General features: G+C 40.9%; 1 protein-coding gene across 1 annotated transcript; it reads left to right on the forward strand.

The window, feature by feature from the left end:
- The first annotated feature begins 9400 nt into the window (after positions 1–9400).
- LOC136506799 (uncharacterized) lies at positions 9401–10582 on the forward strand. The gene is made up of 5 exons (XM_066501696.1): positions 9401–9798; positions 9889–9999; positions 10106–10189; positions 10273–10367; positions 10449–10582. The coding sequence occupies exons 1-5, from the start codon at positions 9536–9538 to the stop codon at positions 10460–10462; spliced, it is 567 nt and encodes a 188-aa protein (XP_066357793.1). The 5' UTR covers positions 9401–9535; the 3' UTR covers positions 10463–10582.
- The last annotated feature ends 9983 nt before the right edge of the window (positions 10583–20565 follow it).

The raw sequence follows: 20565 nt of genomic DNA on the forward strand, positions 1-20565 counted from the left end.
GGCTTTGGCAATGAACAAGGTGGTGATGATGCTGGTGGTGCCAGCAATGATGGCGAAGCACGTGAGGGGGATGCAGATGACGCTGACAACTTGGACGAAATGCTTGGGGCCTTTGGACCAGAAATATTAGAAAAGAGTAAGAGAGGTCTAGAAAATCTTGAGAGGGTGACAAAAGCATCAAAGAAGACTGTGTATGATGCTGAGAAGGGCTATCCGACATACTTCACACTGCTACATTCTATGCTTGAGCTACTCATCCTAAAGGCTAAGTACGGCTAGTCGGACTGCAGTTTCAATGATCTGTTGTGCCTCATGTCACGGTTGCTCACACGGCCGAACACAGTTCCCGCCAACACATACCAAGCGAAGAAGGTTATAAGTCCACTCACATTGGGGGTTGAAAAAATCCATGCATGCCCCAACCACTGTATCCTTTTTTGGCATGGCACATCGTTCGAGACTTTAGATACATGTCCTAGGTGTGGGGCTAGTCGGTACAAGAACAATGACCTTCAAAGTGGGGTGGAAGCCTCCATAGGAAAGAGGAAGAAGGTGGTGCAAGAATCTCAGCCCCACGGAAGAATTCAGTGATGACCCACGGAATGTATGGTTCGGCTTGCGCACCGATGGAATGAATCCCTTCAATGAGAGGATGACCGACCATAGCACATGGCCAGTCATCTTGACCATGTACAACCTCCCAACGTATTTGTGTCAGAAGAGGAAGTACCTTCTCCTCACCATTCTTATCTCCGGCCCCAAACAACCAGGCATTGATATAGACGTGTTCTTAGAGCCTCTGATGCAAGAAATGGAGAGGCTATGGAGGTATGGGGAGCCGATGTACGATGCGTTCCGGCGGGAGGACTTCATATGCAAAGCAATAATATTTGTTACTACCAATGATTACCCCGCGCTATTTGCCCTATCTGGACAGTTCAAAGGAAAGACTGGATGCTTAGTCTATTTGGATGGTACTAAATGGGTGTTCCTAGATGGATCCAGGAAGATAGTTTACATAAGGAACCGACGCTTCTTAAAGACAGGTCACAAGTACCGTGGCAAATTGTACCTAAGATACTATGGCAACATCCCGGAGGATGAACCCCCTCCAGAGAGACGTCATAATGGAGAACATGTGTTCAGAATGGTCCAAAACATACACGTCGTCTATGGAAAGAAGAATATGGATGGAACGATCAGAGATAGAAGCACACCTCCCATCGAAGGCGTACCATTCAAGAAGCAATCGATCTTCTTTCAGTACCTGCCTTATTGGCCAGACTTGGAGGTCCCCCATGCTATTGATGCGATGCACGTGCAGAAGAAAAGGTGTCAAGGAGAAAGTTGTCACGGTGGGCTAGCTAGTTTATGTAAGTGTGTCAGTGTTCGTAAGACTACATTCATGTATGTGTGTGTGAGACTATATTTATGTATGTGTGTGTGCGACTACATTCATGTATGTGTGTGTGCGACTACATTCATGTATGTGAGACTACATTTATGTATGTGTGTTTGAAACTACATTTATGTGTATGTGTGTTTGAGACTACATTCACGTATGTTTGTGTGAACAATGTGTACTAAGAATTTATCAAATTATGAAATTACCAAAAATAAAATTTGTAGATCTCCATGAGTTATTCAACTTTGGTATTCATTACTTTTTCAGTTGAAATGATTTGGGGGTCCAAATTATGGTTTCAACTTGTCTTTTTTCAAATTTTAAAATCTGAAAGGTTCAAATTTAGTCAAATGACAAGATAACCAAAATAAAAGTTGTAGATCTTGATGAGTTGAACAACTTTTGTATTCATCACTTTTACATCTGAAATCATTTGGGGTTTTAAAATTTGGTTTGAACTTGTCAAATTTCAAATTTCAAAATTTAAAATGTGTAAAACATTGTCACATCCAAGTTTGATCAAACTTAAATGCTGAAGCATGATTTTAGAAAATTTTAGGAAAACAAACCATCACATTTGGAGTTAGTATGAGGGAGAACAACTAGTTACAAAGTTTACCCACATATTAAAAAGAGAAATCACACTGTTCTAAATGATTCTTACATGATCATAGTGAACAGTGTGATTTCTTTTTTTATCTGTGAGTCAACTTTGTAACTAGTTTTTCTTCCTCATACTAACTCCAAATCTGATGATTTTTTTTTCTAAAATTTTCTAAAATCATTCTCTATCAATTTATTTTGTTGGTTTTGTCAATATATACATATGAAAAGTTTGAGCAATTTAAATTTTGAATTTCAAAAAAATGCAACTTCAGACAAGATTTTGGTACCCCAAATAATTTCAGCTGAAAAAGTGATAAATACCAAAGTTTAATAACTCATCAAGATCTACAAGTTTTGTATTGGTCATTTCTTTATATGACAGAGTGGTAATGACATTGTTCACAAATGTGACACATCTCTCGTAAGGTTTTATAAACTATATGAGACATGTGTAAGATTAGTGAACAATGTGTGCTAAGAATTTGTCAAATAAAGAAATGACCAAAATAAAAGTTGTAGATATTCATGAGTTGAACAACTTTGGTATTCATCACTTTTTATGTTGAAATCAATTTGGGTCTCAAATTTTGGTTCGAACTTGTCGTTTTCAAAATTTCAAATTTGAAAGGTTCAAATTTTGTCAAATGACAAGATGACTAAAATAAAAGTTGTAGATATTAATGAGTTGAACAACTTTGGTATTCATCACTTTTTATGTTGAAATCATTTTGGGTCTCAAATTTTGGTTCGAACTTGTCATTTTTTAAAATTTCAAATTTGAAAGGTTCAAATTTTGTCAAATGACAAGATGACCAAAATAAAAGTTGTAGATCTTCATGACCTCTACAACTTTGATGTTTATCAAATTTTCATTTGAGATCATTTGGTGTCTCAAAATTATTTTAGTAGTTTTGATTTTAATTTTTTTAAAATTTAAATTTTTTTCCTATTTTTAAAGGTTCAATTTTGCAATTTTAAACGGTTGTAGTTGTTTTAGTTATTGTATATGTAAATATATCTATAAAAATAATTATAAAATTTTGTACTGTATTATTTATTATTTACATGTGAATAATTCATTTTGATTTAGAATTTTGAAAAAAAAATTCAACTATAGGGGCGGCTTATAACCTCAGCCACCCCTACAGTGGTTCAAAAAATTCAACTGTAGGGGCGGCTTATAACCTCAGCCGCCCCTACAGTGGCTCTGAGGTATATTACCGTGACCGTCGCCCGTCGCTGTGGTCTAAAGTGTTGGACGAAATTAGGCTGTGGACGCCGTCAGGCTGCCCAATTTCGCCGCCGACGCCGCCTGCACCGCCGCACCTGCACCGCCGTCGCCTGCCCCTCCCTGACCCCTCCACCGCCTCCTCCACCGTCTCCCTGACCCCAACCGCCACCCCCGCCCCATCCACCGCCGTTCCCCAGGCCGCGACGGCGGCTAGGGTTTGGGAGCGCTCGCCCGCGGCATGCGACCGCATACAGTACAATCCTGTTTCACTCCTTCGGTTCTTCCTTGTGCATTCCCACGTTTCAGGCTTGCGGCGTCTCCATCTTGTTTTCTTGGATCTTTTTATGTTTTCCCCATCTGTTCTTTTGCTGCAATCCGGCCGCCGGATATCCTCCAGCCGTTTCACATTGACGCCATTATCTTTTTTTCTCATATATAGTGCCCAACTCTTGTTGCTGTAATCCGGCCACCGGGTTCCCCGTCGTTTCCCCTTGCATCCTTTCGATTCTAGCTTTTCCTACATCCAGTTATCCCAAAAGCTTTTCCTCATGCTCATCTAGTTCTCTTCCTGCATGTTCTCGTGCTCATCTCATATTTTGCATACAGATTACGCCGTTGTATTTCATCAATTTGTCCAGTCTGCCGTTTTTGCATACAGATTAGGTGGTCAACGCAGTTTCTACTTTTCAATCACAGGTGAGCTACTGCTTGTCTTTGGTAGCACGTTATCTTTCTACAAGTTTTTTCATTTTGGATAATGCGAATTAACTTTGTAACAGTTTTTAAATCATGGATAATACGAATTAACTTTGTCCTACTTTTATAGAACATGTTAGCTTATGATAATATTTTGTTCATCACGAACATCGTAATTAATCATTTTTAGCAATTTTTTCCAATTTGAATATTTTAAATTATAATTGTCACATAGGAATTAATTTATCTTCACTGCAATTTGCTTTCAAATAACAAAAAAACTTTTTTAATTAGACGTTTCAGGTAGGAATAAGATCTTTATTAATGGCATCATGTGAAAGCACTATCACTTTAGCAATAAGAGCTTGAAGATTTTTAATTGGACCTGCCATATAGGAATAGTTATATATGCATAGCTCTGACTAGTAGAAGGTTATATACATAGCTCTGTTTACCGATTACCTTTTATTTTACCTTTGTCCCTTTTTATCTCTATGCATATCAGTGACACTTGAATACCTCTCATCAGAGAAATCACAGGAATATTCTATTTTTATCTTCATGTTGTATTTGTTAAATTTAGTCAATCCAACAATTCATGTCGTATTTGTATAATTTAATCAATGCATCAATAAAAATGGAAAACCAGTTTAAACGACTTCTCTATGAAGGTTTGGGAACATTCCCAATCATTTCCTTTGTAATATTTTATCCTATCTTGTTAGGTATGTAACAATAACCAGGACTGTATAGTTCTTAATTAGTTTGTTTTCCTTTTCTGATTTCATATCATTTTAGCTTCATGCATATACACCCTGTTTTTCCTTCAGTATCCTAAAATGAAGGTTCACATCAACTTGATTGCTTTGCTAATTAAAAAGGCTGACGGAGGGAATTGGACCCACGATCATTTTAGACCTAAATGTCGCGGTGACGATAACAGTGTAGTTCGCTAGTGAAAAAATAACTTGAGTCAACCATGGTATGGAAATACATGACATCAGCCCACATGTGAGTTTAGGTGCAATGAGGTCTTAGCTAGCATAAATGACTTCATTGGCAGTACCCTAACCAATTCTGGAAAGAAGGTCTAATAATATAATTTGTCCAATATTGAACTCCCTGACTGATTTAAAAAAAAATCCAAAAAAAGCCATTGACAGTTTGGAATCTTTTTTTTGAACATATTGAGAGTGTATAACTATTTGCCCAGAACCCAATTAAGGTTGATTGCTTCCCTTAATATGATGAAGATTCAGAATTTAATTTTTCTAAATACCATTATTTCTTACATATCATTTTATTTATTGCATTCTCTAAGAAGGACATTCTTTCTGATATTTTAAGATATCTTGATACTGAACCAGCTAAATATAGCACTACCCCTCACCCAAAATGATCTTTTCATGGCCTATGTTGGGCTTATATTTCTGTCAATCAACATACGAAGTAGCAAAAAAAATTTCAAGATTGTAATTCTTGTAATTTCAGCAACATATGGAATTAGGCTGTTTTTGCAGCTGCTACCTGCTTATAAAAGAGGAAAAGATGCAACCTTCAATCTTTGTGTAGTTCTTTGAAAGTCCAGTGCACTGTAGTATCTGTGTTGATACTTCACTTTTTTTTGTTGGGGTTTGGAAATGGTGTCATATGTTTAGATACCTCATTGGATCACAGCAGGCAAGTTTGTTTGAGCACAACTTTCTGCATCAGTAGTATTTTAAGAAAGCCAGTAATCCTATACCGTTTGGCACTGTCATGTAAACTTCTTCAGTCACACAGTTCAGTTTCCATGGTCTGTACAGAAAGTTGATTATGACCAACCTTTTTAATTAGATGATAAATGTGTATAAGGACATTTGTACATCAGGAATGAAGGACCCAACAGATAAGAAATGGACCTTTGTACGTCAGGAATGCATATTTACGTCAGGAATGCATTTAGTTGGTGCTATTTATTTAGTTCGATTGCAACATTCCATCTCCTCTCCTCTGTTATGATGCCATAGAAGCTCCAAGTGTATGATCAAAGTACCTGAATATAGGACTGTTGTGTGTCTAAAAAAATAGTTTAAATTAGTTATGATGTATCTTCTATTATGGATAAGTGGAATTTAAAGGGTTGTGGGTGTCATGTTCTACATTTTCATATCCGGCAGAAATGATGAACTGTACCATCTTGTAGTAGGCATATATTTGTCTATGTCCATCCTTGTAGTCCATCTTGTTTGAGTCATACAGCATATGCAGTGGTTGGCCTAACTGTGAATTTTTTGCTTATCTTTTCTTCTGTCCATCTTGTTTGAGTCATACAGCATATGCAGTGGGCTAGTCCTGCTTTCTCTTTGTTTGACTACTACTACTACAAGTACTACTACAAGTACTACTACTACTACTACTACTACTACTACTACTACTACTACTACTACTACTACTACTACTACTACTACTACTACTACTACTACTACTACTACTACTACTACTACTACTACTACTACTACTACTACTACTACTACTACTACTACTACTACTACTACTACTACTACTACTACTACTACTACTACTACTACTACTACTACTACTACAAGTACTACTACTACTACTAGTACTACTACAAGTACTACTACTACTACTAGTACTACTACTAGTACTAGTACTACTACTTGTACTACTAGTGCTACTACTTCTACCACTAGTACTACTACTTCTACTACTTATACTACTTTTTTTCTTGCATCTCTTAGAACAAGGCACGAAATGTCGCGAACATCAAAGAGTGCATCCCGATGCCCCGTGAATGATGAGCAGCCATCCCATGGAGAGCAAGAACTAGGTGACCAGCTTACTCAGGAGCAGTTCGATAGCGAGTTAGAAAAGGGTCTAGAAGTGATGCTTACTCAGGAGGACCTTGTCGATGATGAGGATCTAGTGGGGGGAGCCCATAGAAGAGAAGGCGGAGAGGTGCCCAAGGCGAAGAAGGGGATGATGATGAGGATGAGGATGACGACACCTCATCAGGGGGATATGGAAGTCCCGAGGATCCTTTCCCACGAGAACGCAGACGGAGGCCAACGGAGGACGAGTTGGACAAGGATTTTGATCCGAACGACGAGGTACGGATAAAGCCTTACAAGCTTGTAAATTTGGCTAATGCTACGGCTATATGTTACCTCTGCTAACACTTTTGACCTACCGTATACACAAGTCGTCCCTACTCAACCTCTGAAAAGACGACGTCGGCCTCCGGCTCGTCTTGCCGGACAATACGTAGCGGGGCAAAGGAGATCAGAGAAAGGAGCCACAGATACTCACAATGAGGCCTCCGCTCCACAACCTCAGGACACAACCATGACTGAGACTGCCCAGCCAAAGAGGAAACGAGGGGGGATTAGAAAGCCAAACCAATATCACGACAAGGCATGCTATGTGATAATGGAGGTTAGGCCAGACGGGCAGATCCTTGAGCCATATACATATAGGGCGAAATTATGTAATCACATCGGGTTTGTAGTTAGAGATAAGTTGAACCCAGCTATCTGTGGCTGGAATCTTGTACCTATGAGCCAAAAGGTAGACCTATGGGAGAAGCTGAAGCAGAACTTTAGGTTTCCGGAGGGAACGCATGAGTTGGTACAAGAAAATGCTTTTAAGATAATGGGGCAGAGCTTCCGACGTTGGCGGTCGGATCTAAACAAGAACTTTATCCAACAAAAGTTAACTCCTTTCCACGAGTATGGCAACATAATTCCTAGCCAATGGGAGGAGCTCGTGGCTGAGAAGACTTCAGAGGCATCATTGGCCCTCAGTGCCCGTAACAGCGAGCAGGCGAAGAAGAACCAACACTACCCTCGTCTAGGCCCCGGTGGCTACGCTGGCAAGCAAGAGGTCTTTAAGAAGATGGACGCAGAGGCCGAAGCTGCCGAGAATACAGAAGTGTCGAAGTTGAAGCCATGCCTCAAATAGTGGATATACGCGATGAGTGTGGATTCATCCGGTAGTAGCCTCAAGTTTGCTAAGCCAGAGACCGAAGAGGTAGTATCAATGATACTAAAACTTGATGAAGACAAGGAGAAGGGTGCATTCAACCCTTCCAGAGAGAGGGACGAGCTTACCGTTGCCTTGGGAAACCCCGAGCACACAGGACGCACCAGGGGGCTAGGGAAGAGGATGTCCTGAAAGCACGGATTCGTAGAGGAGAGGCACATGTACAAGAAACATGGCAGAGACCGAGAGTCTAATATTGAGCGCCAAGTGAAGGCTCTAGTTGAAAAGATGTTGGTGGAGAAAGGACTGTCTACGATGGAGCCACAGACACTAATGAGGCCGCCCGGAGAACTGGCGGTAGTTGGCAGCCCTCCGGATGTTCCCAGCAGTCAAGGTTCCAATGCAACCGGAACCCCCGTCGATCGCATACGGGCGCCAACCAGTTGCAAATTGGTGATTCCGATGGGCAGGCAAAACGTGATCATTGAGGTGGCAACGGGCGTGGCACATCCTCTGGGCGGCACGTGGCACAATAGGGACATCCCGTAGGACTACATCGGGTCGAGGTGCATACCGTGAAGCCCGAGTTCATGACTCGGAAGATAGAACACCCTACTCCCGAGGGGCTCGTGTTACTTGGAGACGTCATGAGCCAGTTCATCCTCTGGCACAGACGGGACATTGTATTGATAGAGTCTTCGCCAACTCCGACTGAAGTTCATCCTCTGGAGCGACCCGTCGAGGACGGGGAGGTATACTCACCGGCCCATGACCATGACCACCACATGCTAGAGACTTCTCCACCTCATACCGAGCAAGGGCATGATGACATGCCATATCCTTCTCCACCTCGTACCGAGCATGGGCATGATGACATGCCACGTCCTTCTCCAGCTCGTACCAAGCAAAGGCATGATGAGATGCAACCTGCTTCTCAACAAGCGCAGCCGATACATGAACAACAAGTGTCTCATGAACAGCAATTGCCTCGTGAACAGCCGATACGTGAAGAACAAGTGGCCCCTGGAGCAGGTGATGCACAAGTTGACAAGGATGTGCCCGAATGGGAAGCTCGAAACAAAATCCCAATCAAGATAAGGCCATCGTATGTGGGCATTAATGACGTATCGTCGGTGCACAAGTGGATGGCCCATGACCAGTTCAAGCCTAAGAGCCAAGTAAAAGAATTCAGAGCACCAGCTTCTGAGGAGGGCACCACTAGCAAACTGCACAAAGGGTTTAACAAGTATCCAGCTGTTGATAACCTCAAATGGTCAAATGATTGCCCGGATAAATATGAAAAAGGCAAGAACTTCCTACCAAACCGAGTCATATAGTGCTTGCCACGTGGAATGAGAAAGTTCCATGATTGGTACTTGCGTGCTCAGATAACAAAATTAGAAATCTTACAAGCATGGATCCCTGCCGGCACATTTGGAGCCCCAGGTGGGCAAATTACCGTTGAGTTTAAGGATATCCAGGCATGCTTCCACCTCGGACGAATAGAAATGAATCTAATTCGCATGTGGTGCCTATAAGTCCTTGCCCTCTCGATATGATATGAATGTAATCTTTTGATTTTGTTGTAACTAACCCGCGCCGTGATTTGTAGAATGCAAGCGGACTTTGTGAGAAAGAGGCCAGCTCTGAAACATGGGTATATAGACCCTTCACCTATAGCATCAACAAATTTTAATTACCCTAAAGAGTGGAAACTAGATTGCAAAGAACTAGGAGCTGGAAAGACACTTAAGGAGAAAGAGGACATCAGGAACAAGAAAATATTGGAAGAGTCCCTCAAGGTTGCGGCATACATTGCCCTATGTTTTAAAAATCTCCAACAACACGATACTATATGGATACCATACCACTTCAAGTAAGTTCGACTGTATACTTAGCTTTGTTCAATATACTTTGTTCGATGCAAAAGAGTTTATGTGTTCCTTCTATGACTAAATTCATGTAGCGATCACTGGATTTGCATAGGCGTCTGGCTCTCACATAGCATGGCATGGGTCTTTGATTCAACGGATTTCCTAGTCGATACATACAAAGACTTCATAGCGATTGTCAAGACGTATACATATCGACAATCCTCATTTTAGCTACTATGTTTGTATACATACTTGTAAGGTTCAATGTGGGATACTAACAAGTTGCATTTGCTAAAACCATTGGAACAGGGCATTCACGCACTATGTCCAGAACATAACGGGAGGCATCATCCAAATAGGAAGGAAAAGTTGTATGTCAAAACTCTATGTGCGGTAAGTGTCATTTACTTTGGTACTCCATATATTACGTGTCTGTCAATAGCATTACTTAACATCTCCATATGCAAAACACACAGTGCCCCAAGCAGAAAAGCCTGGGAGTCTACATTGTGGATACTACACATGTATTATGATGAGTACCATCGGTGGCTACAACAGAAACCCCAATCTGGTAAGTTTGAACCTCTTCGCTCGTAGTATGAAAAGTTCGCATATGTTGTGATATAGTAAACCTAAACTTGTTCTCTTGTAGTTGGAGAAAGATAAAGACACGAGAAGGAACCCATACAAAGATGACGAGCTCTTAGAGATGGTCGGCGACCTTTGCAACTTCATAATGGACCAGATTGTGTACCATAAAGGCACTTACCATCATCTTCTTTCTGACTTAGCTAGTAATCCTGTATACCAACACCTTCGTGAGACTGATAGGCTAGCCCTAGGCGGTTGATGACAATGTGGACTTGTGGTATGGTTTGGATCAGACTTTGGAACGGTTTGGACTTTGTTTTGCATGTGGACTTGTGGATTTCTTAATGGACTATGTTATAATGATGGACTTCATAATGGACTATATTGTAATGATGGACTTTTGTGAATTATGACTTGTGATGATGTTCTAAATAATGGTCTTGTGTTTGTGGATGTATATATGTATATTTGTGGCGGTTAGATTCGAATTTAAATTATATATATATATGTGTGGTCAAATTTGAATTTGAATTATTTATTTTTTTTTTTTGCTGAAAAATCCACTGTAGGGGCGGTTCTTGATTGAACCGCCCTTACAAATACACACAGGGGCGGCTAGTGATACAGCCGCCCTTACAGAGGTCCACTACAGGGGCGACTGATATTACCAGCCACCCTTACAGAGGGCACTGTAGGGGCAGCCGAAAACACCAGCCGCCCCTATAAAGGGCACTGCAGGGGCAGTCAGAAAACCGCCCCTACAGAGACACCCTCTATAGGAACACCCTGGGAAGGGCGGCTGACGCAGCCGCCCCTACAGAGGCTCTAGAGCCGTCCCTACAGTTAACTTCTGTAGTAGTGACGGTGAGGTTCGCAGTCAGGGTGAGGTTCCCAGTCCGGGTCTGGTTCACTCTGAACAAGTCGTCAACAAGCTTGCTGGTGGTGTTTAAATTTGCCTCCATACTGTCGATTTGCAGCACCGAGTCTGGAGCCACGACCATGTCCGGGAAGCCGAATGTGGAAGGATCTATGCGGCTGTAGTAGAAGCGGTGGATGTCGGTGTAGTAGAAGCGGACACGGCCGCTGGGGTTGTCGACGCTGAGCGTGAAGGAGAGCTTCGGCGGATCAGGCCCGTTTTGCGGGTCCACGGAAATGTAGTTGTTGACGACGTCGATGTTGAGGTCGTCGGTGCGGGCGACCACGTGGAATGCGTACACGGCGGTCATGACGACGACCACCGTCACGGCGGCGGCCACAGCGTAGCGTAACGCAGTCAGCGCCTTCCGGAACACCGATTTTTTCCTGTCGACAGCGGCGGCGGCTACCGCCATGATTGAGCTAAGCTCGTGGAAGTTATCTGCTTGCTTTGATTATTACTTCTATAATATGCGCGGCATGCATGCTCCCGTTTCTACATATATATGAATAATCATCATATATATAGAGCGAATACATGACATGAGGGTAGAGCAGAAGCAAGGGATAAATTAAAGGGAAAAGGAGGTGAGCAAGAATACCGGCTAGCTAGCTTATGAAGAAATCAACCTGGTCACTTTGATGAGGTAGAAACATTAAAAAGGGCCAGAAAAGTGGATTCTCTGGGACCTTGCATGCATGTGGCACTGCTCAAGCCTAAAGGGGCGTGCGTCTCCTCATGAAGCTTGTCTGCAATCCTGCCCTTCACAACAGAATTCTTAATATATAGTTCTTTTTAACACGAAATTTTAATTTGGAAACAGTTGAGGCGTGCGTTCTCTATCAGTAATAATTGCCCGTCTTTTAGGAAGGGAAGACAACAAAGGTAACAGGTCTAGCCTAGGGATTGTTCTCACTTGAGTCGTACCAGGAAACAACTCATATCTGTGTTTTCTTTTGCTTATAAGAAAATGACTCATCATTTGTTTTCGCAGGTCGAGCTGAATCCAGATGTGACCTGCATGCTGACCATGATAAAAAAAAAATCATCATGGAACCTAGTTAACAGAAATGCAATGGGGTAGTGTGACCCCTCTAGGTACTACTCATGTAATGTCCTCATACTGTATGTTTGTTTGCCTAAGCTAGCAAATTAAATGTGTACCAATTTTGACCCTATCTATAAAAAGTGTCTTTCTATATTTCTCTGCTCTTTCTTTTTTTATGTCTTTGCCAAATTAAATGGTGGTGGAGGGCTTGTATCCGACAGGCTGTAGAATTGCGATAGCTGAAGAATTTTGGTCCACTGATTGGAACATGTCGTTGGTACAGATCCTTTTTGGTGTCGTGTATTGGATCCCTTGCTTGTGTAATATTTGAACCTGATTGTTTTATATGAATGTGCACTTACATGTCACTACGCCAGATTTGCACATCACTGCCGGCATCATCACTGTCGGATTTGTGAGAACCGGCAGTGATGTACTTTCACTGCCGGTTATGAGTTTGAAAATGAAAAAATGATTGGGGCTGGGCTAAAACCGACAGTGAAGGACCACATCACTGCCGGTTTGTGGTTTGAACCGGCAGTTTTTTGGCAGGCACTCATCACTGCCGGTTCAAGCCACAAACCGGCAGTGATTGTGCTCTATCACTGTCGGTTCTAGCCAAGAGCCGATGGTGATAAGCCTACTGCATAAAAAGGCTGCAGCCGTCCTCTTCTTCCTCCCCTCTTCCATCCCGAGAACAGAGGCGCGCTTTTAGGCCCTTCTCTCCATTGTTGCGGCTGCTCTTCACCATGAAGCTAGTGCTTGGATTTTGAAGAATGACTTGATCTTTTTGCTTTAAGGTTAGTAACAAACATCCACTCCTTTGATTTTGTTGCTTAATTAGCTTCGTTTTGATGGCTACATTGCTTGATTCTCATTCTAGTTCTTTCTCCATTCTAGAGAGCACTTTTCCAATTGGACATTTGTGTAAGGCTCAAATTGTGGTGAATCCATCATCCAAAAGGTTGGTGTCTATGAACACATTTAAATTCCTAGCTAATTATTCCATGGTGGTCAAGATCATCATTGTTAGTATGTGATGCTATATTTAGTTCTTAGAAGTAGAGTAGAATAGTTGTTCTTCAATATTGTGCAATAATTGTTTTTTACTACGATTTTTAATTTACAGGGCCGGGGCTACCAATTTCAATTTTTCAATAATTAGTGTACAATAATGTTTTCCAAAAATGGTACTTTCGAGCTACAATTGTTGTTCATGAAGCTCGATTTCTTATTAATTCTTTGTAATTATTGTCTCAGTATTTTTTTGTGCAGAGATAGATCGAGAGTGGATGCATCTGTCCCGAACGGACAAGCGGTACATGCATGGCATCAGCCAGTTTATCACCGAAGCCAAAGCCCATGCTGGGAATGGGAACCCTGTCTTCTGCCCATGCAAAGATTGCAAGAATCATAGAAACTTTCGTCAAATTGAGTCTATACGATCACACTTGATTACTAGGGGGTTCATGCCAAATTATACGATATGGACTATGCATGGCGAGGTTGGTGTGAATGTTCTGCGGGGAAACGATGATGATGTGGACATGCCTGACGTAGCCATCCACGATGCTGACAAGGAACCCGGTGTCAACACGGAACCTATGGCCACAGTTAATAATGTGTTTAGGAACACGCTAGCTGACGACACCGAGGATAACGATGGCATTTCTCAGCAGCTACGTAATGTAGAGACCGGATGTCTTAGTGAAAGACAGCTGAGAAAGCTAGAGAAAATGAGACAAGATGGCAAAACACTATTGTATAGGAATTGTCCAATGAGCAAACTGGAAGCCGACATCATGCTGTTAGAGTTCAAATCGACAAACGGATTGAGCGATAAAGGCTTCGATCAGTTGTTAGCTATAATAAGGAAAATGCTCCCAGAAAAAAATGAGTTGCCAGAAAAGACATACTTGGCCAAGCAAATGATCTGCCCCATCGGCCTCGAGGTTGAAAAAATCCACGCATGTTCCAATGATTGCATATTGTACCGTGGAGAAAAATACAAAGACTTGGACAAGTGCCCCAAGTGTGAAACTCCACGGTATAAGGAAGGGCCGTCAAATGAGGGTACCAAGACCAGAGGAGGTCCCGTAAAGGTCGTTTGGTATTTCCCTATAGCTCCCCGGGTGCATAGGCTGTTTGCATATGCAAAGTCAGCCAAGCTGTTACGCTGGCCTGGCGAAAAGCGTAAGAAAGATACAATGATGAGGCACCCCGCCGATGGGCATGACTGGAGGACTGTCAATACTATGTTCTATAAGGACATCGGTGGAGAGGTAAGGCACCTTTGGTTTGTTTTGAGCACAGATGGGATGAATCCTTTCGACCAGGTTAGAAGCAATCATAGCACCTGGCCAGTGACGCTCTGTATATACAACCTTCCACCTTGGGCCTGTATGAAGCGGTCGTACATCCAGATGCCACTACTGATCCAAGGGCCAAGACAGCCTGAAAATGACATCGATGTGTTTCTGGAACCAGTGATCGATGAACTAGTGGAGATGTTTGAAAAGGATGTGTCGGATGTTTGGGACGAGTACAAAAAGGAACATGTCATGATCAAGGGAGTACTTATCGCTACAATCACCGACCTACCAGGTCGATGTTTGTTGTCCGGAGAGAAAACAAAAGGCTATGCTGGATGTGTCGAGTGCTTGGACGACACCGATGCGGTAAATCTGCCAAATAACTCAAAGATAGTTTATATGGGACACTGTAGGTTCCTACCTAAGGATCACCCTTACCGCAGGAATAGAAAAGATTTCAATGGTACTATTGAGAAACGCTTAGCTCCAAAATATCAAGACAGGCCTGCGATACTTCGAGAACTCAACAATCTCGTCACGAGGGAAGACTACGTGGCAAAGAAACGGTCGGGGAGAAATCTGTTACAGTAGACGACATTGTTTCTTTCAGACAAGCACAGTTCGCTGTTCTCCAGCAAGCCGAGGGTTTGATGCCATACATTGACGAGCACAGGCAATCGCTGCAAACTCTATATCCGAGCAAGTCACAGGCTTGGCTAGATAAAAAACATAAGGAGGAATTTGTCAGCTGGTTGCGACGTCGCTAGCTTGGAATAAAGTTGGGTAATCAACTGGATGCCTTAGCCAAGGGACCTTCGAGTACATATCTTAAGTACCAAGGGTATGAAATCAATGGATTCACATTTTACACAAAAAAGCAAGATGGAAAGAGCACATACCAAAATTGTGGTGTTCGTTTTGATGCTCACGACTAAAACGGCAACGTGCAGACGATATACTATGGTTTCATAGAGGAGATATGGGAGCTAGCCTACGGTCCGTTGAAGGTAGCTCTTTTTCGCTGCCAGTGGGTCCGACTCGAGGAAATGAACACTGACAACGAAGGGTTCACTATCGTTGATCTCACTAAGACCGCATACAGAGACGACCCCATCGTCCTTGTAAGAGATGTTATGCAAGTCTTCTATGCAAGGGACAACAAGACAAAAGGAAGGCTAAAAGTAGTCCTAGAAGGAAAAAGGAAGATTGTCGGTGTCGATGGAGTGACGGACAGCTTTGGTGTGGATGGAAAAGGAAGATCTCACTCTGACAACATATATGCGTCATTTACATGAATATTACATGGCTCAAGCAACAGAGACGGACAGCTTTGGTTTTGAGGTTATTATCCGTTCGCCACATGTTTTCAATTATCCTGAAGAAGAGAAGTTCGATGTCGAGTGGGAGTGCTTGTTCCAGCTATACCAGAAATGCGATCTCGATGTTCAACTGTTGACGTTGTGGACTATGTAAGTACCCTACACGCACGATATTATAATTAACTACTCTCTCGAGACACAAATTGTTAACTTTTGAGCACTTCCCATGATTTTATGTAGGTGTATAGCAAAATTTTGCATTCTAAAAAGCAAATGGGATTACATAGGCTTCTTGGACCCCATGCGAGTCAATGAGAGGACATGTCTAGGCCTCTATGGATGTGATGTGGAAGACCTGAAACAGAGATTGATTACTGTTTTTGACGAATTCACGATGAAGAAGAAAACCCACATACTTCTAGCCTACAACTGCGAGTATATGTTCTTGGCTTTTAATTTTATGCTTCTTTTTTCGTTAAGATTATTCGATAATTAAGATTATGTGATTGCAGCAACCATTTTGTCTTGATTTGTGTTAATCTTGCTAAAAATCTGCTCAAGGTGTGGGACTCCAAGAAAAAACCATTTCAAAATCTGGATGCACCGGTGTCAGTGCTGAATTAGTAAGCGATCCTAATAACATATTATTTTCTAATCACACATACCCGCTTTCTAATGTTTCTCCTTTTAATGTTGCTCAGTGTCCGAAGAAGTCATATCGGTGGGAAGCCGGTCCCATTCAAGGTTGTCGAAATGGAGGGGAAGTACCTATCACAGCCGGCAGGAAATAATAAATGCGGTTTTATGTAATGTGAGAATGCTTCGCTACATCGGCGGGAAATTGGAAGAAGCCGATAAGTTGGTGTGTATAATCCCCATTTCATTTATGTTTGTTAATAATTCAACAAAATGATTTACTGTTCCTCTTTGGATATCATCTTTTTTGAACGACAGCGCAAGAAATTTAAGCACGAAAGGCTGCTAGAGATGGAGATCGTCGCACTACAATCGGAGCTGACAAAATTCATCTTAGCCGAGGTATTGGAAAAAGATGGAGTATTTTCTATTGCACAATCCGTGAAGTACAAGGACCAGTATGACCCAGAGCGGCTCGACAGATTATTGTAAGAAGTCCGAGAACATTTCTTTTTTATTTTGAGGGATCGAGATCTGGATAAGAACATTTGAATTGTAACCGTAACATTTGTAATGTTTAATATTGATGGACATGTCGTCTATGTAGCGTATATAAAATGAAACCCGATCCCACGAAAAAATATAAATTAAAATAAATTATAAAACAATAATATACGAACGGGCCATCACCGCCGGTTAGCAACAAACCGGCAGTGTTGTCGTAACCATCACTGCCGGTTAGAAACAAACCGACAGTGTTGGCTTGCCCATCACTACCGGATTGAACCATGAACCGACACTGATGATTAGGACAAAGGTTTGATCCATCAACTGACAGTGTAGGCTTCCTCAACACTGCTGGCTTGAGCCAACAACCGACACTGATATTTACTACAACACTGCCGGTTTGATCCATGAACCGACACTGATATTTACAACGACACTGCCGGTTCGATCCACCAACCGACACTGATATTTACGACAACACTGCCGGTTTGATCCATGAACCGACAGTGTAGGCTTGCTCAACACTGCTGGCTTGAGCCAAGAACCGACATTCTTGAAGCAACCGTCACTGTCGGTTGGAACTACAAACCGGCAATGTTGTTCAACTAGACACTGCCAGGTGGATCCAGCAACCGACACTGTTTCCTGTAGATCAGTGTCGGTTTTTAAGGACCGACATGGATGTCAACCCAACATCACTGCTGGTATGCCACTGTCGGTTCAAAATCCGGCAGTGAAGTGGGTTTTTGAACCGGCAGTAATGTCCAGATCTAGGGTAGTGTGTAATATAAAAGAGATAATAGAACCAGTTTGGATTTCTTTTTTGTATTTCAATCACACAAAATTGACAGGCACATGCAGGTCTGTCATCTATGACCCTGCTTATAAGTGACTAGGTCCGTGTCCGTTCGTTGATATGGGCAAACATTTGTTACAAAAATTCGTGTCATCAGCCAAGAGAAAATGTATATAGAAGACACACCTTGGATTAGTATAATATCCATAAGACAGTAGAAGCATCCCTTGAGCTAATAATATCTTTTTGCACTAAGCAATTTAAGCTGCATTTGCTTATGAGGAGGAGCTGCGCATTTTCGTACTAAGCAACAAATCCATCAATTTTATCACCTGTGGAGCACCATTACATCTTACATGTTAAAAAGATGGCATTTTTCCTAAATTTCAGGACTACATAATGTACCATGAAAAAAAAACTACATTTTTCTGAACAAATACAAGATCAGCTAGTCGCGGCGGCGAACTGCGTAGTGTGATTAACCATCAACTGCCATAAAAAGTTGTACATGCATGCGACTAATATCATTTTTTTTTGCACCAAACAGTTTAAGCGGTATCAGTTTCCGAACAAGCATATCAGTCAATATGGATGAAAACGGTATGGATATTTATTCGACCGTCCGTTCGACCGAACAAATATGAACACTTATTTGGATAGTTACTCGGATATCCGTAATTTTTTTTTCCGATACGCATAATAAAATGGATATCTTAGGCGGATATCAAATACGAATGTAATATTATCGATATCCGGCGGATATCGGATAATCCGGTTAAGTATCGGATATATCCAGATATTATTCAAACGGATATTATCCGGATATTATTCAAACTTTCTTAAATGAAAAAATGGCCTATATAAGGATTGTAGATCTTGATGAGCTGAACAAACTTGGTATTCAAAACTTTTCAATTTGAGACAATTTAGGGTTCCGAAAACTAGTTTGTAGGTGTTGAAATTTAAAAATCACAAATTTGAACCATCCAAACTATCTCGAATGGAAAGTTGACCAAAACAACAATTGTAGATCTTGATGAGTTGAACAAACTTGGTATTCAAAACTTTTCAATTTGAAGTCATTTAGAGTTCATAATACTAGAGTCAAAGTGTTGTTTTTTCATTTGACCAAATTTGACTTGGTCAAACTTGCTCAAATGAGACACTAAATGACCTCAGATGAAAAAACTCTGAATACCAAGTTTGATCATCTCAGCAAGATCTACAATTTTTACATAGCTCATTTTCCCATTTGAGAAAGTTTTATCAAACACTAGTCACAAATTCTTGAATCTCATATAGACTTTCTAAAACTATGTCACACACTTGTGAAATTTAAACTACATTTTGTTCAAACTTTCTCAAATGAAAAATGGCCTATATAAGGATTGTAGATCTTGATGAGCTGAACAAACTTGGTATTCAAAACTTTTCAATTTGAGACAATCTAGGGCTCTGAAAACTAGTTTGTAGGCATCAAAATTTAAAAATCACAAATTTGAACCATCCAAACTATCTCAAATGGAAAGTTGACCAAAACAACAATTGTAGATCTTGATGAGTTGAACAAACTTGGTATTCAAAACTTTTCAATTTGAAGTCATTTAGAGTTCATAATACTAGAGTCAAATTGTTGTTTTTTCATTTGACCAAATTTGACTTGGTCAAACTTGCTCAAATGAGACACTAAATGACCTCAGATGAAAAAACTCTGAATACCAAGTTTGATCATCTCAGCAAGATCTACAATTTTTACATAGCTCATTTTTCCATTTGAGAAAGTTTTATCAAACACTAGTCACAAATTCTTGAATCTCATATAGACTTTCCAAAACTATGTCACACACTTGTGAAATTTGAACTACATTTTATTCAAACTTTCTCAAATGAAAAAATGGCCTATATAAGGATTGTAGATCTTGATGAGCTGAACAAACTTGGCATTCAAAACTTTTCAATTTGAGACAATCTAGGGCTCTGAAAACTAGTTTGTAGGCGTCGAAATTTAAAAATCACAAATTTGAATCATCCAAACTATCTCAAATGGAAAGTTGACCAAAACAACAATTGTAGATCTTGATGAGTTGAACAAACTTGGTATTCAAAACTTTTCAATTTGAAGTCATTTAGAGTTCATAATACTAGAGTCAAAGTGTTGTTTTTTCATTTGACCAAATTTGACTTGGTCAAACTTGCTCAAATGAGACACTAAATGACCTCAGATGAAAAAACTCTGAATACCAAGTTTGATCATCTCAGCAAGATCTACAATTTTTACATAGCTCATTTTCCCATTTGAGAAAGTTTTATCAAACACTAGTCACAAATTCTTGAATCTCATATAGACTTTCTAAAACTATGTCACACACTTGTGAAATTTGAACTACATTTTGTTCAAACTTTCTCAAATGAAAAAATGGCCTATATAAGGATTGTAGATATTGATAAGCTGAACAAACTTGGTATTCAAAACTTTTCAATTTGAGACAATCTAGGGTTCCGAAAACTAGTTTGTAGGTGTTGAAATTTAAAAATCACAAATTTGAACCATCCAAACTATCTCAAATGGAAAGTTGACCAAAACAACAATTGTACATCTTGATGAGTTGAACAAACTTGGTATTCAAAACGTTTCAATTTGAAG

Source organism: Miscanthus floridulus, chromosome 15, assembly GCF_019320115.1.
Source record: "Miscanthus floridulus cultivar M001 chromosome 15, ASM1932011v1, whole genome shotgun sequence".
NCBI classification, from domain to species: domain Eukaryota; kingdom Viridiplantae; phylum Streptophyta; class Magnoliopsida; order Poales; family Poaceae; genus Miscanthus; species Miscanthus floridulus.

Coding starts and splice junctions, on each gene's coding strand:
- LOC136506799 (XM_066501696.1), top strand. CDS start 9,536: ATGCAAGCGGACTTTGTGAGAAAGAGGCCAGCTCTGAAACATGGGTAT. Junction 9,799..9,888: donor TGGATACCATACCACTTCAA/GTAAGTTCGACT, acceptor AAATTCATGTAG/CGATCACTGGATTTGCATAG. Junction 10,000..10,105: donor TTCATAGCGATTGTCAAGAC/GTATACATATCG, acceptor CCATTGGAACAG/GGCATTCACGCACTATGTCC.